Source organism: Canis lupus, chromosome 32 (assembly GCF_048164855.1).
Source record: "Canis lupus baileyi chromosome 32, mCanLup2.hap1, whole genome shotgun sequence".
NCBI classification, from domain to species: Eukaryota; Metazoa; Chordata; class Mammalia; order Carnivora; family Canidae; genus Canis; species Canis lupus.
The window spans coordinates 4,761,726-4,774,830 of NC_132869.1; the positions used below are offsets into that span (position 1 = coordinate 4,761,726).

Sequence of the window (13,105 nt, forward strand, 5' to 3'; positions counted from 1 at the left end):
AGGGACAGCATGGAGGTTGTCCCAAGCCTTACAGCAAACATGGGAAATGAGGGACTACGTTCCCCTGCTCTAGCCACTTTCTGAACCATCACACTCACCTGGAGGGAGAGCCAGGGGACCCCGGGGCGGCTGCAGTGTGGTTTGCACGCAGATGGCAGTGACACCTCCCCCAGGTACGATCTCCTGCCACCTACAGAAAAGCTGCCAGCAGAACTGGGGATCTGTTCAATCCTGACAAGCCACTGAGGGGACAAGCTGCGAGGTCGTCCCTGCAGACCCCAAAGCTGCAGTGGAGCAGTGTGTGTCTCAGAGGAGTGCCTGGCAGAGACCTGGCACGGGACACAGGCAGGAAAGCCTTGCTCAGACATCACGTAGGAAGTCTAACAGGATGTTCAGAATTTTATCTTCTGATAAAGTAGAAGGAAAGGGAAGAATAGTAGCAAACGTTTCACCAGGGAAGCCTCTGAGCTTCCAGATGCTATTAGGTGACAACATCGAGAGCTGTAATGGTCCCAGCCAGGGATCAGAGGAAGGAACAAGGATTAGAACACTACTGATGAGGCAGGTAAGAGTCTATCAACTACGATGCAGAAGAGGATAGAGATGGGATCCCTGGGTGGCTCAGCGGTTTTAACGCCTGCCTTCGGCCCAGGGCGTGATCCTGGAATCCCGGGAACAAGTCCCACATCGGACTCCCTGCATGGAGCCTGCTTCTCCCTCTGCCTCTTTCTCTCTGTGTCTCTCATGCATAAATAAATAAAATCTTTAAAAAAAAAAAAGAAGAGGATAGAGATAACAATTTATAAATAACTCAGAAGAAAACAGCCATGAGTTGGAATGCCTGTCCCCACTCCTTCCCTCAAAGGACTAGAAACTTCCCATCAGCACAACTCCTACTAGGGCAATGGTCCAAATCAAGGCATGCTGGCAACCAGAAGAAACGCACATAGGAGATTCTGTTTTCTGGGGGGCTACCACATATAAAATGCTCTATTTTCAACAGATGCTTTCTCATAACAGCTCAAGGCAAGGACTGCTTCCTCTTTCTACCAGAGAGACACTATGAGAGAGCAGAGAGCAGAGAGATGCTACAGGACTGTTGTCATCAAAGAGTGGCATGCCTACTTCCTCTCAAGTGTCCTTCTACAGACTCCTGATCCACCAGAGAACGGAAAGGGACTTCCAACTATCTCACTATCTCGTCTCTGTATTATTAAAGTGCAACACAATATTACAGCATAATATTTAATGAAATATGGCACAATTCTATTATAAAACAGCTCACTAATAATACACTTTGTTATTCTGAAGGTCAGACAGCATCCCTGTACACAAAAGGTCTAGGAGGCATTTCTTTCATTACAACACAGATGATCCTCAAAAAGCAGGGTTATTGTAAAACATCCCTCTTCTTGATAGTGTTCCTCTGCTCAAACCCATGCCTTGGGGAGTGAAGTCCAAGGGTGCTTGGCCCAAGTTAGACAACACAAATTTCTTGAATGAAAAGACTGAGTCCTGGTATTCGAGGCTGTCACCTGCACCTTCTCTAATCTTAACAGCTTTGTCTTCCATAAATTCCATACAAAAGTCTTCCAAACTCTTCTGCCCTTTCCTGAATTTCCCCAAGTCCACACTATTACTCATACTACTCATATACTATAATTATTACTGTAGTTAGATCTCTAGAGGGGAATACCTTGCTCCTTAGAGGTGGACCTCTCAGATTCTCTCTTTCACATTCAGTTCCAAGCCTATATTCATAGAATTTCCATTCTGTATTCGTCATTTGTCACTTCTAACCTGCTCCTTTGTGTTAGGAGTTATCTTTGCATATTTATGGGTTATGTATTTTAAAAGAAGAAAATGTATTTCTTGTATTTTAAATGTATTTCTTGTATTTTAAAACAAGAAAATGACCCCCTGACCACTGCTGTTGTTTGCATTAATATATACTTCGAACCACTGCTTCTCATGCTTTAATGTGCATGCAGACCACTGGAGTGGTGTCAGCAGTTTGGGGCTCACTAGGTCTAGCATGGGGGCCTGAGATCCTGCATTTCTCACAAGTGGACCACACTTTGAGCAGCAAGGCTTTGGACTTTACCAAGTTCTCATAATTCTGCACAACAGACAAGATTCTTATCTCTTCCTTACCTCAGAGATAAGTAACCTCCTGTAACCCCCCCTGGTTCATAGACGGTAGAGCCAGGAGAAGGTCCCCGATCTTTGGACTCTTTTTACCTTACTCTTGAGGCCAGGAGGAAAAGGAAGAACTAGAAGATTCTTTCCTTGGGGATGAGCCTAAATCTTCCTACTTTCCTTGGGAGCTACTTTCCTTGGGGATGAGCCTAAATCTTCTAGTTCTTCCTTTTCCTCCTGGCCTCAAGAGAGGAACAATGCATGTGGTGGGTACTCAGCAGATGACAGTTTCCTAAGAGCAGTGTTAGGTGGCTTTGCTACACTATCCTCCTACCTACATACACATTTCCTCTGCTTTGCCTCTGGACGGCATAGAAGTCATTCTGCTGGCAACATGTTTCCCACAGGTGTCTGCAACAAGGATTAATTCTTTAAATCCTTGATTTTAAACCTTTACAGAAGGCATTCAAATATTACCCCATCTGGCTTTAGTCATCTTGTCTTTCTAGGAAAAGATGGTGACTTGCAACCTTTCTATTTCCCCATATGTGTGGGTCTTTGAAAACCTTTAAAGTTCTCTTCAAGTATGTTCAGGTACAGATAATAGGTGTCCATAAAAAGCATGAAAGTCATTATTATAAAGTAAAAAACTCTCTAAATAAAGAATATTCATGTTATTATACACACAGTTACACATATTTCTGCTGCTCTTGCTATGTAGTTTTATCTTTATAGGTGAAAGTAGTTTCATCTTATAGGGTTTCAGAAATCTAGAGCTAACAGGAGCCCTCCTCATTTACAGAGGGGGAGAAGATGTTAAATAAAGTCAACCCAAGATGTCACAGATGGAGAGGGCAGTAGCTAGGGGAAAGCCCAGGTCACCTGACCCAGAGCAGCCTCTTGCCTTCTTAACTACTTCACCTCATCATCATCTATAATTAAAAAGAGAATGGCACAGCATCAAAATAGGGGTGTGCATACAGTAGGTATTAAGTCATTGCCATTGAACTTATATGGTCTGTCTTCCAATTTTCTGGTATAGATGAAGAAAGTGAAGCCCAGAGAGGTCAAGCCAAGGCTGTCTAGGAGCCACAAAGCTTATCAGGAGCGAGTCAGCTGACTCACAGGCCAGTGCTCCTTCTCCTATATGCGGCCAACCACGTTTGGACATAACGTAGTTACGCATACAGGAAATGAGAAGCGCTGACTGCTCCTTTGTGTAGCTGAAGGCACTGCCTTGACTGCCGTCTGTCTATTCAGGACCTTTAATGAGTACAACTGTACTTGGGTTTCATAGCATGTTTGAATTTCAAAATAAATTATATTTCATTCAAGGAACAGCTAAGTCGAACTTTTGTTTCAATGGTTTTCATCAAAGCATCAAGTTCAATTACACAAACATGCAAACTGACATTTCAAATGAGAATAAAAGGATAATTCTTTAATTCACTGACTTTTCTATTCTCCCAGAGGTGTAAGTCCGGATACAATTAGCATTTCTTCTGTAATACTGGGAAACTGTAATACACCAAGGCACAGCGTAAGGGAATCAGAGGAGAGCTTCTTAATCTATCTGGAAGTTCAGAACTTATATTTATGCTGCACGTACCAACCATCACCATTATTTGTCTTGACTTTTCAAAAATGATAGTACATGGGCTAGTCTTCACCATCAGGGCTTCAAATATGCAAAAGATGGTTCATCCTAAATAAGGAGGTAGATGAATTCACCCAGCTCTCCTTGGGTTTTCCCTCAACTCATAGAGCTGGAATGAGGGTGGGGAAGGTGGCAGATTTACCATTCTCAATCTCATAATCAGCGAAGGCAAGTTCAGAGCCTTTGTTGGTGATCAGCAGCTCCCCATTCAGTGTGAAGATCATTGAAGCATCATCCAGGTTAATCATACATCCAACCACATCTCCTGGCTGCCATGTACGTCCAAAATACCCACTGCCTTGATGCCAACGCTGGCCCTAGGAAACAAGGCCCCAAGAGCTTAGATAACTAGAGGTCCTAAAAGCCCCATGCAGTTGAATAAATGACTGCATGAGGAATTTCTCCTAACTGGTACTGGTACCTGATTTCTACAAGGTACTCATCTCTCTAGCAGGGACAATTCACAGGAAGGAATGAACTATCTTACAAATAAATGAAACCAACTTACAGAGGCTCATCAGAAAAAGTAGCCAGAGTCTCCTAACACCTAGTCAGCTATAACAGCAAGCAAACTCCCTCTGGAACAAAGTGGTAAGATTTCCTTACAAACTGGCTACAGTCTGTTCTGTGAACCTCCTCTGGAATGGAGGCAATGGGCTCAAGTACAGGGTAGATATGGAGCTTATATAAAGGATGGGGACACATAGCCCTCCCTTTATCAGAGCAAAGAACAAAACAATAATCACTAGCAATAACCATTCAATGATCTAAATTAGCAATGGTGGTGGCAACTCACTTTGAAGCTAGCGATCCAGACATTTAGTACTTCCAATTTCAGGGAAATGTCTGGAGAAGGGAAACATGGACTGAGGACTGAGGACATGTGGACACTATCCAGACTTACCCTGCTGCCTTCAAACACAAAGGCTTGGTCATCGGCCCCCAGCTCAATGTCAGGCCGACAGCCTGGCCTGGCCCAGCCGACGCGCATGTCTCCTCCTGTCACCACCTCAAACTCAAAATACCACTTTCCAGATCTTACTGCGTAAGACCGCTCTACCCGGAAAAATCGAATCTTGTCTATGCTGACTTTCTCCACAGCTGGGTCAGCTGTTGTGAAAAGGAAAAGAGCAGAGGGTGCAGGAGGTAAATAGAGAACACAGGCCTTTAATAATTAGGTAGCATTCCTCAAAAGAATTTCACAACAAAGACTGACAAAGTCCTCCCACTACCCAACATGGTATTTTGTTCATAATATAAGAATCACCATTATCACCATATCATAATCAGAATATAAGCGAACATTCACTGAGCGATTACTTTGCAGTAGATCCTTTAGAAACTACTATATCTAGTAACAACCCTATGAGGTCAGTAATACTGTCTTTACAGATGAAAAAATTAAGGCTCAGAAAGGTTTACTTGTTCAAGGTCACAGAGCCAGTAAACTGGAGTAGGGATTTGAACCCGGGTCTGTCTTATGCCAAATCTACCCTCTTAATCACTTGTAATACTGCCCTAATTTGCCTATAGTTCTCCTTGGGTATGGGATAACAATGACATGTTCATCAATTATGGCCTGGTGATTTTTTCATCAGTGCTAGAACTGAATTTAGAGATAAGACACCCTGGACCCAAAGTAAGCTGATATTCACATGTTTGATAAAGAAGAGGTAACTTGGATTTATGACCAAATATCCCAAAAAGCTCAGTTATGTCAGAGGATCACTTATTCCTCATGGGACTGGGGCACAGAAGTGCTCACCACAGAAACTTATCATAGAGTTTAAACATGGTTTTCCTCCCTCCTCCCCTCACTTGTTAAAATACACCATTTACTTTAGTGGTCTTTGGTACCAATATCATTTCTAATAGTACATGTCAGATTTATTCAGTCAGCATTTCTGCAGAAGAGGACTGATTTAGTCAACTGGGACCAGAATAAACAATCTCAACTCGTTACCTAGTTCTTGGTCAGATGGCTCAATGTTATAGCCATAACCAATAAACGTGCGAACAGCTTCACGAAGGCTGTCCCTGTTGGACTTCTTGGTACGCTCATCCAGTAATGCATATGGCACCAGCCGGGGATTTCTTTTGTTCTTCAAATCCTATGTGAAACCAGAGAAAAGAGGTTCTGAGGAAATACATTTCATCTTTACAAAAGGCTTGTCCCACTTACATATTCCCAGCTACAATCCTGGCTTCCTCATAGCAGCCTACCAGCTCTTCCCCCCAGCGTCTTGATATTTAGCAATATACTCATTTACAAGTCCTCTTCAGGATTAAATGAATACAAATGGAGAGTTTTTGCTAATGTTCAAACCTAGCATTAAAAAACACATTTTAATAATGCCAGCCTGTGAATAAAGTGAAGTGTCATGAAATTGGTTAGAAACCTCTATTCCTGAGGCAAGGCAGATGAGGATTTACGTAACTATTCCCCTGTGGAAGATCATGCCATGATTTCAATTGTTACAGTCACCTCACAACAGTCTTTTAACAGAGAAACAATGTAGAGAAACATCTGTGTTCACATCAGAAAAGGTGGCAGAGCCACAGTGAGTCCATTTCATTGTAGTATGCACTCACTTGTATTAGAGTCCTCCTCAGTTCCCTGGGGAGGAGTAAGAAAACAATGGTGATGACCTCAGTGGTGAGTCATCATCAAGGAATATGCCTGACATGCTGTTCTGAATCCCCCTTCCCACCATGGTTTCCATAGTTGTGGTCTTCTTGGTTTCCAGACATGGGCAGAGTTAGAGGCTCAGGCATGAACAAACATGGGTACACACAACTATCCCTGAACTTCCTCAGGCACTTAAGGAGATGAGGAAATATTTTGAGGAGAGATGGGTTGGTTCTAAACTCCACCTAATTCCTTGCTGAGCCCTGGTCTTGGCGGTCTCCTGTGCAAGCCAAGAACTGCCCAGGAATCCTGGCCCAATGGGCTAAAGTAAGGGGTACAGGCTTCCTGGAAGGCTGGTTTGTCCCTCTCATTTTCATCTTCAGTGGTAGGTACCTGGGACCATCCCAGAAACACTGCTGAACTATAATGTTGACTTGTAGAAGACTTCCCCTGGCCTTGGAGAGTGGCATGAAAGCTTAGCTCTCTGGAATGCAAACAGCAAGACAAGGAACAAGGAAAGATGCAGCCAGTGGGCACACACAAGGAAACATGATTGCCAGTGAACCAACTAACAAAGGAAAGGTAAGCCAATCCACTTCTGCAAAATTGGAATTATGCCTAGAGTTAATGTCAATGTGACCATTACAAATTCCATGCAATCCCCAGATTCTATAAATAACGAGTGCGCTGAAGCATGAGGGATAGAGTGCAAGGGGTGCAAGGGCAGCTTCCATCTTCCAATCAAATACCCACCAAAGCAAAATGCAAAATGGAATTTTGATGGATTACCACATCTCCTAGCTTTTCCAGCACACTTGATCCAGTACTTCTTACCTGTTGGATGCCATAGGTCCATCCTTGCTTTATTCTGTCTTTGGCCCAAACGTTATGTGCGTTTTCTGCAAGCTTATCTACTAAAATTTCTTGAGGCGGTAACAGCTTCACATCAGACAAGTCCAAAGGGGCTGGTTTATAGCCGTTGGACATCATATAGCTATAAGTAAAAATATATATATTTTTGAACAGATCTCTACGACTCTCACATTCCAGATCTTAGCACATGGTAAGAATACCATAAAAAATTAGGCTACCATCTCAGGTTCTACTTCCTGGCAGAATGGATAGCTCAGCTCTCTTTCAAGTCCTTAGATGAAACCCCTAATCCACCTCCTGACTGTTGGACAAAGTGGATGGTCAGTGCCGTCCAGCTTTATTTCTAAGAAAACTATTTGTGTGCCTGACAAATGAGGGGCACATTTAGGTGCTGTGGAATTACGTACAGCTCCTCCAACTCACTTCAAAAACAGAAAAGAAAAAAACAAAAACAAAGAACAGAAAAGATTCCAACCAGCAGCATGGCAAGGACAGGACCTTGAGCCAAATGGTTTCTTATAAGTCAGTAGAGAATGAGCATTCAGTCTCAGAAAGTTAAACCTTTATTTTGGGTGCAAAAAGAAAATCACCACCACGTCAGAGAATCTGTGAGCTTGAGGTGACCTTCACCTGTTCAGCTCGGGAGCCACAGCCTCAAATGTCTGTAATTGGGTAGATAATTTGACAGATAATGTGAAGATGGGACAAAGCTGAGTATGAGCCCGGATAGATACACTGCATGAATGGAGATGACCACACTGCGGAGTGCCTCTCAGGCAAGTAGCCGATCATAGCTATGTGGGAATGTGTACCTGGAGGCACCCATGGACCCAGGGCCAAGGAGTGCCCAGATGAGAGCCAGAACCTGAACATGATGGCTTGCAGACCAGGGCTCTCACTACACAGGAACTGCCAAGCAGCATAAGATGCAGGGTCTGCTGCAGGCATTAAACACTGCCTATCATCCATCTTCTTGGGATGTCGGATCTTGGGCATCCCCAACAGCCCCCACGTGGGCAACAACATATGTTGACTGCTGAGCACTGACCCCAGCAGCCTGGTCAGCAGTTTGCCCTCCTACCTGCTACTTCTTGGACATGCCGCTCTCAGCATCTGGAGTTGCCTCTGAGAGTGGCACTTGGCAGCTTGGGAGTTTAACAGGGAAGAAGAGGAAGATAAGCATTTGATTAAAGCTGGCACTGCCTTGGCTCGTAAGTAATTGCCATGCCTGTATGTGAATGCGCGTGTACCCAAGGTTGGTGCGTGGGGGGGTCAGCAAGTGAGCGAGCCAGTTGATGTGCCAGTTGAGTGTGCACCTGAGTGTGTGAGAACATGTGCCTCTCCACGAATGTACAGGTGACAGGGAGAATAGGGTGCAGGCAGGTTTAGGGGCTGAGACAATCATTTCCACCGAGGACTTACCAGGCTGGCCCAACGCTGGAGGAGTAAATCTTTGCTATGGCTACTGACCATTTTTCATGCTCCTATGGCAACTGCTATTCTTATAGACCAAAGGCTGTGTACCCATCTGAGTGCCACATCTCCTGGCTTGGAGCTAACAATAGTAGCACAGGTCCTAGCTGAAGGAGCAAAAAGAGGGAAAGCCTAGAGACACTTGTACTTCAGCAGACCTCTGTGTGGGATTTAACTGGAAGGACCATCCTCGACTGAGGCTAGCAAGTATCTGGGACCATCACCTGCCTTTGTGCAGGGGCCTCCTATCGTCCCAGTTAAAAAAAAAAAAAAACTCAGACTGAAGCATGAAAATCTTCGATCATTAAAAAAATCAATTGGGGCAGCCCAGGTGGCTCAGTGGTTTACTGCCGCCTTCAGCCCAGGGTGTGATCCTGGAGACCCAGGATCGAGTCCCACGTTGGGCTCCCTGCACGGAGCCTGCTTCTCCCTCTGCCTGTATCTCTGCCTCTCTCTCTCTCTCTCTCTCTCTCTCTCTCTCTCTTCTCATGATTAAATAAATAAGTCTTGAAAAAAAATCACTTACTTTTTGGGCAATTTGACCTTCTTGAGGTCCTCCTCAGCAGCTGGATTAATATGAGCGATGTGGCACCCAAGGGCCAGGAGGGTTCTGCAATGTGACAGAGGGAGAGGACAAAGGTCAACTTGATACAGGACAGCAAAGACCCTAACCTGCATCTGAGTTGATAAGTAACAATGGTGGACGTGTTACTTACTCTGCTAAATCCTTCTGTGGCATGAATAATCACCACCCCCGCTCATTTATCAGAATGCATCATGTTTTCAAGGCAAGAGATATACCTTTGCAGTATAGTTCTAAGGAATTAAATCACCCACTCAGTGTTTATTCCACATTCACTTCAATTAAACACTCACTTTAAGGTTTCAGTTGACATTTGTAGGTTATAATTCTTCTCAGTTTCAGGCAGCTTTGAAAACTCCACAAGACAGGGGTGTTGTCTTTTATTGTCATCCCGTATCTAGGTGACAACATAAGGACAAATATAATTTAAGTTTTGGCAACTGGCACTGCCCTGGAAAGCAGAAAGCACACATTTTGAAACATGGCCCAGGCAATCTGTATCAGGCACAACAAAGACAGTTATTTGCTGATAGGCAAACTGAGGATCACCCCTCTAGTAAAAGATACACACAGACCCCAAGTTGCCAGTGATTTGTGCTCTGTGGATTTGTTTCTACTCAAGTGTCTGCATTCAGAACATACTCTCGCAGAGAACTTTCCACATGGTGGCCATGTGCCTGCCTGTCCCAAATTCATGAAACCACAATGCTACTGTGGGGTAGCATTCTTTCAGGACATAAAGGTACTATGGAATGTGTCCAAAGACCACATTTGTAATTTCAAATTTTCTAGTAGCCACATGAGAAGCACAAAAATAAACAGGTGCAATTCATTTTAATGCATTTCATTTAACCCATATATGAAATATTTTCATTTTAACAAGCCATGAGTATAAAATAATTTGAGACATTCTATATTAGTTTTGCATAGCAGGTCTTCAAAATCCAGTGTATTGTATAATTGCAGCACATTTCAATTCAGACTAGTTACATTTCTAGTGCTCAGTAGTCTCTTGTGGCTCATGACTATTGTATTGGACCGTACACATCCAGACATTAATTAATTAATGCATTCACTCAACAAACATTTGTCAAGTGTCTGCTCTGTGGTCATTATTGATTCAGGCATGAGGAGTTCAATGGTGAGCTGGGACAGTCCCAGGCCCATAAAGAATGGGGTAGAGACCAGTAATAAAATAATCATAATAATAAATGCTATATTGCAGTTGTGAGTAGTTCCCCAAAGGAGAGGTCTATGGCATCATGAAGGCATAGAGGCGGTCACATAGAAGGCGAATCTTTTACGGTAGCTCTATCAAAACAGAAAGTGTTAGAGTGCAGGGCCTCTTTCAGTAACTAAGCTGGAATGTGCATAATTTGAGGGTGTCAGGGTCACAGGAAGCTCTACAACTCGCCTATCCTTGTGCTTTCAGATGTGACTTTATACAAATCACAGAACAAAGTCAATTTACATCCTTTTTGAAAAATGCTTTCTAGTGCGAGAGATTCTGTAACCTCCTCAGAGCGTCTATTAATCTTAGTGATCATCTGAAAACTGTTTCAAACAAATTCTGATTCAAAACAATGAATCAGCCTTTTTGCCTCTCATGTGGAGAGGACAGCTCTTCCTGAAGGGGAAAGGAGAAGTGAGCGTCTGAAGGAGGTGCTGAGGAGCCACTGTGCTCTATCTTCCCCGAATAAAGGAAACCATTTCCAAGTGAGAGGGGAGGTGCCTCCGCAGCACCCTTGACCACACTTAGACCACGGAGCAAGGCTTGGAGGAATAGCTATCCAGGAGGCAGTAAGGAGGAGAGAGTTTGGGCTCATGTGGTTCCCTCACTCACTGGAGTCTTTCAAGAACCCTCCCAGGTAACCCATTCATCCCTCTGTCCCAGCCTGGCCACTGGAACACAAACCTTGCCAAAAGTCCAGCCAAGCTCTATTTTATTCATTCCCCAAAGCTCGTGGATGTTTTCAGCCAGTCTGTCTCGGATCTTTTCTAGGTGAGGTGGCAAAACCACCTAAAAGGAAAAGGAACAAGTATGAAATCAGCAGTATAAGAATTATTGTATTGAAATCTATCCTAAAAACCTATATGGATAAGGTGCCACAGTTGAATTCACTACACATCCCCCAGGAGGGGCTGCTTCCAGGGGTGCCTTCTCTCGAGGAAGGGCTGATAGCCAATCCATCCAGTTTGACCCAGATGCTTCCAGAAACTCCTTCCTCTCTGGGTTTCCTCTTTGCCCATCTCTCCTCAGGCTCCTTTGTAGATACTTGTGCTGTGTATTCTTCACATGTGAATGCTTCCCGGGACCTACCCTCCGTCCATGCTCTTTCCTTGGGAGATCTCACCAGCCACGGTCTCTACTTATATTCAGACCTACAATTCCAACTGCCTGCAGGATTTTCTCACCAAAATAAACCCAACATGCTATTCAAAACTGAATTCATTTCTTTCCTTCAGAAACTTTTCTCTTCCTGTTTTTACTTTTACTTTTTATTGAACGGCCCACCGTTGCTTCAAGCCTGAAGTCAACCTGGTATCTTCCTTCTTGGCATTACTTGCCCTTCCACCATCCACTACCATCAAATCAATCACAGAATTGATCATGTTGATTTTCGAAGCATCTTTCTGAAGGGCCTCCTCTACTAATCACTCAACCTCATTATCTTCTCCTTGGATCATGGCAAGAGCCTCACAGTTGGTCTCAACTCCCTACCAATCTACTCTCCACACTGTGCCCAGAGTGATGCGTCTACAACAAAATCACATCAAAGCACTCTCTTGGGTGTTTCCAAGTGTCTCTTGAACTCCTAAGACACAAAACTAGATGTTAACCAAGTATATAGTGTCCTCCTTCAGTTCTTCCACCATGGTCCTCCCAAACACATTCTTTCCAACCTTCTTGAAATTCTCACAAAAGATCACACTTGTCACAGTTCTGTGTCTTTGCACTTGCAACTTCACCCTTACTAATCCCCCGATACACATAATACATACACACACACACACACACATAACACCCCTCTATACCATAGAGCAGATGACAAGGATGGTCTCCTAGACCAGGCTCTAGATGGGAACTTCTGAGCCCTTTTTCAGCTAGGTTCTATCCTTGGGCCTTGTTCCCAAGACCCCAGTTGTAGAAAGGATCCTGCTAAATCAGTTTGGTGAGAATCCACCACCCTTGATATCTGATCACTCCTCTGCCTACCTCTGTGTCTGATCAAATTTCCTCCACCCCCATGATCCTCCAGGTGATATCAGATCACTCTGTCCTGCCTTCAGATAGAATCCTGTGAGGTCAATTTAGCAAGAATCCATCCCAACCCCAAACACTTCTCTTCATAATTTCCCTTTCAGTGACTCCCCTCACCTCCCCAACTTGCTCTCCTGGGCTCTAAATCCCTACTTATTCTTGTTGTCTTCTGAACTGAGCCCGGTTCTATGCAGGAGTTCTTCTTCCCCTGTTTACTTAGCTCCTAAGTGAAATCTGCTCTTACTGCTTTCACTGCTGTCCAGCTCTGGTTTTAATCCAAACACTTTCAATATCCATCCTTCTAAATTCAGCTCAAATTTAGCTCAACTTTCCTAAGAGAAATCTTCCCCAATTACCTTCAGGGACAGTTTCTCTGTGTTTCCCGGGCACTCTGCTGGTATCTCTCCCATAGAGGTCACACCCTGGGGGCTCAAGTTGCTCCTCCTTTCCTTAATCCTATTTTAAAAAAATTTACTACTACTGCTACTG

The 13,105-nt window shown here is 43.9% G+C and overlaps 1 protein-coding gene across 1 annotated transcript in view; it reads right to left on the reverse strand.

The window, feature by feature from the left end:
- The window catches only part of RYR3 (ryanodine receptor 3), a 500,519-nt gene that overhangs the window by 189,451 nt on the left and 297,963 nt on the right, over positions 1 to 13,105 (reverse strand). The window contains exons 21-27 of the mRNA XM_072808654.1: positions 11,270 to 11,374; positions 9,648 to 9,751; positions 9,298 to 9,381; positions 7,260 to 7,419; positions 5,760 to 5,907; positions 4,701 to 4,906; positions 3,939 to 4,113 (exon numbers count right to left, since the gene is read on the reverse strand). Of these exons, the coding sequence (XP_072664755.1) occupies positions 3,939 to 4,113; positions 4,701 to 4,906; positions 5,760 to 5,907; positions 7,260 to 7,419; positions 9,298 to 9,381; positions 9,648 to 9,751; positions 11,270 to 11,374 (982 nt within the window). The remainder of the gene's footprint in view (positions 1 to 3,938; positions 4,114 to 4,700; positions 4,907 to 5,759; positions 5,908 to 7,259; positions 7,420 to 9,297; positions 9,382 to 9,647; positions 9,752 to 11,269; positions 11,375 to 13,105) is intronic.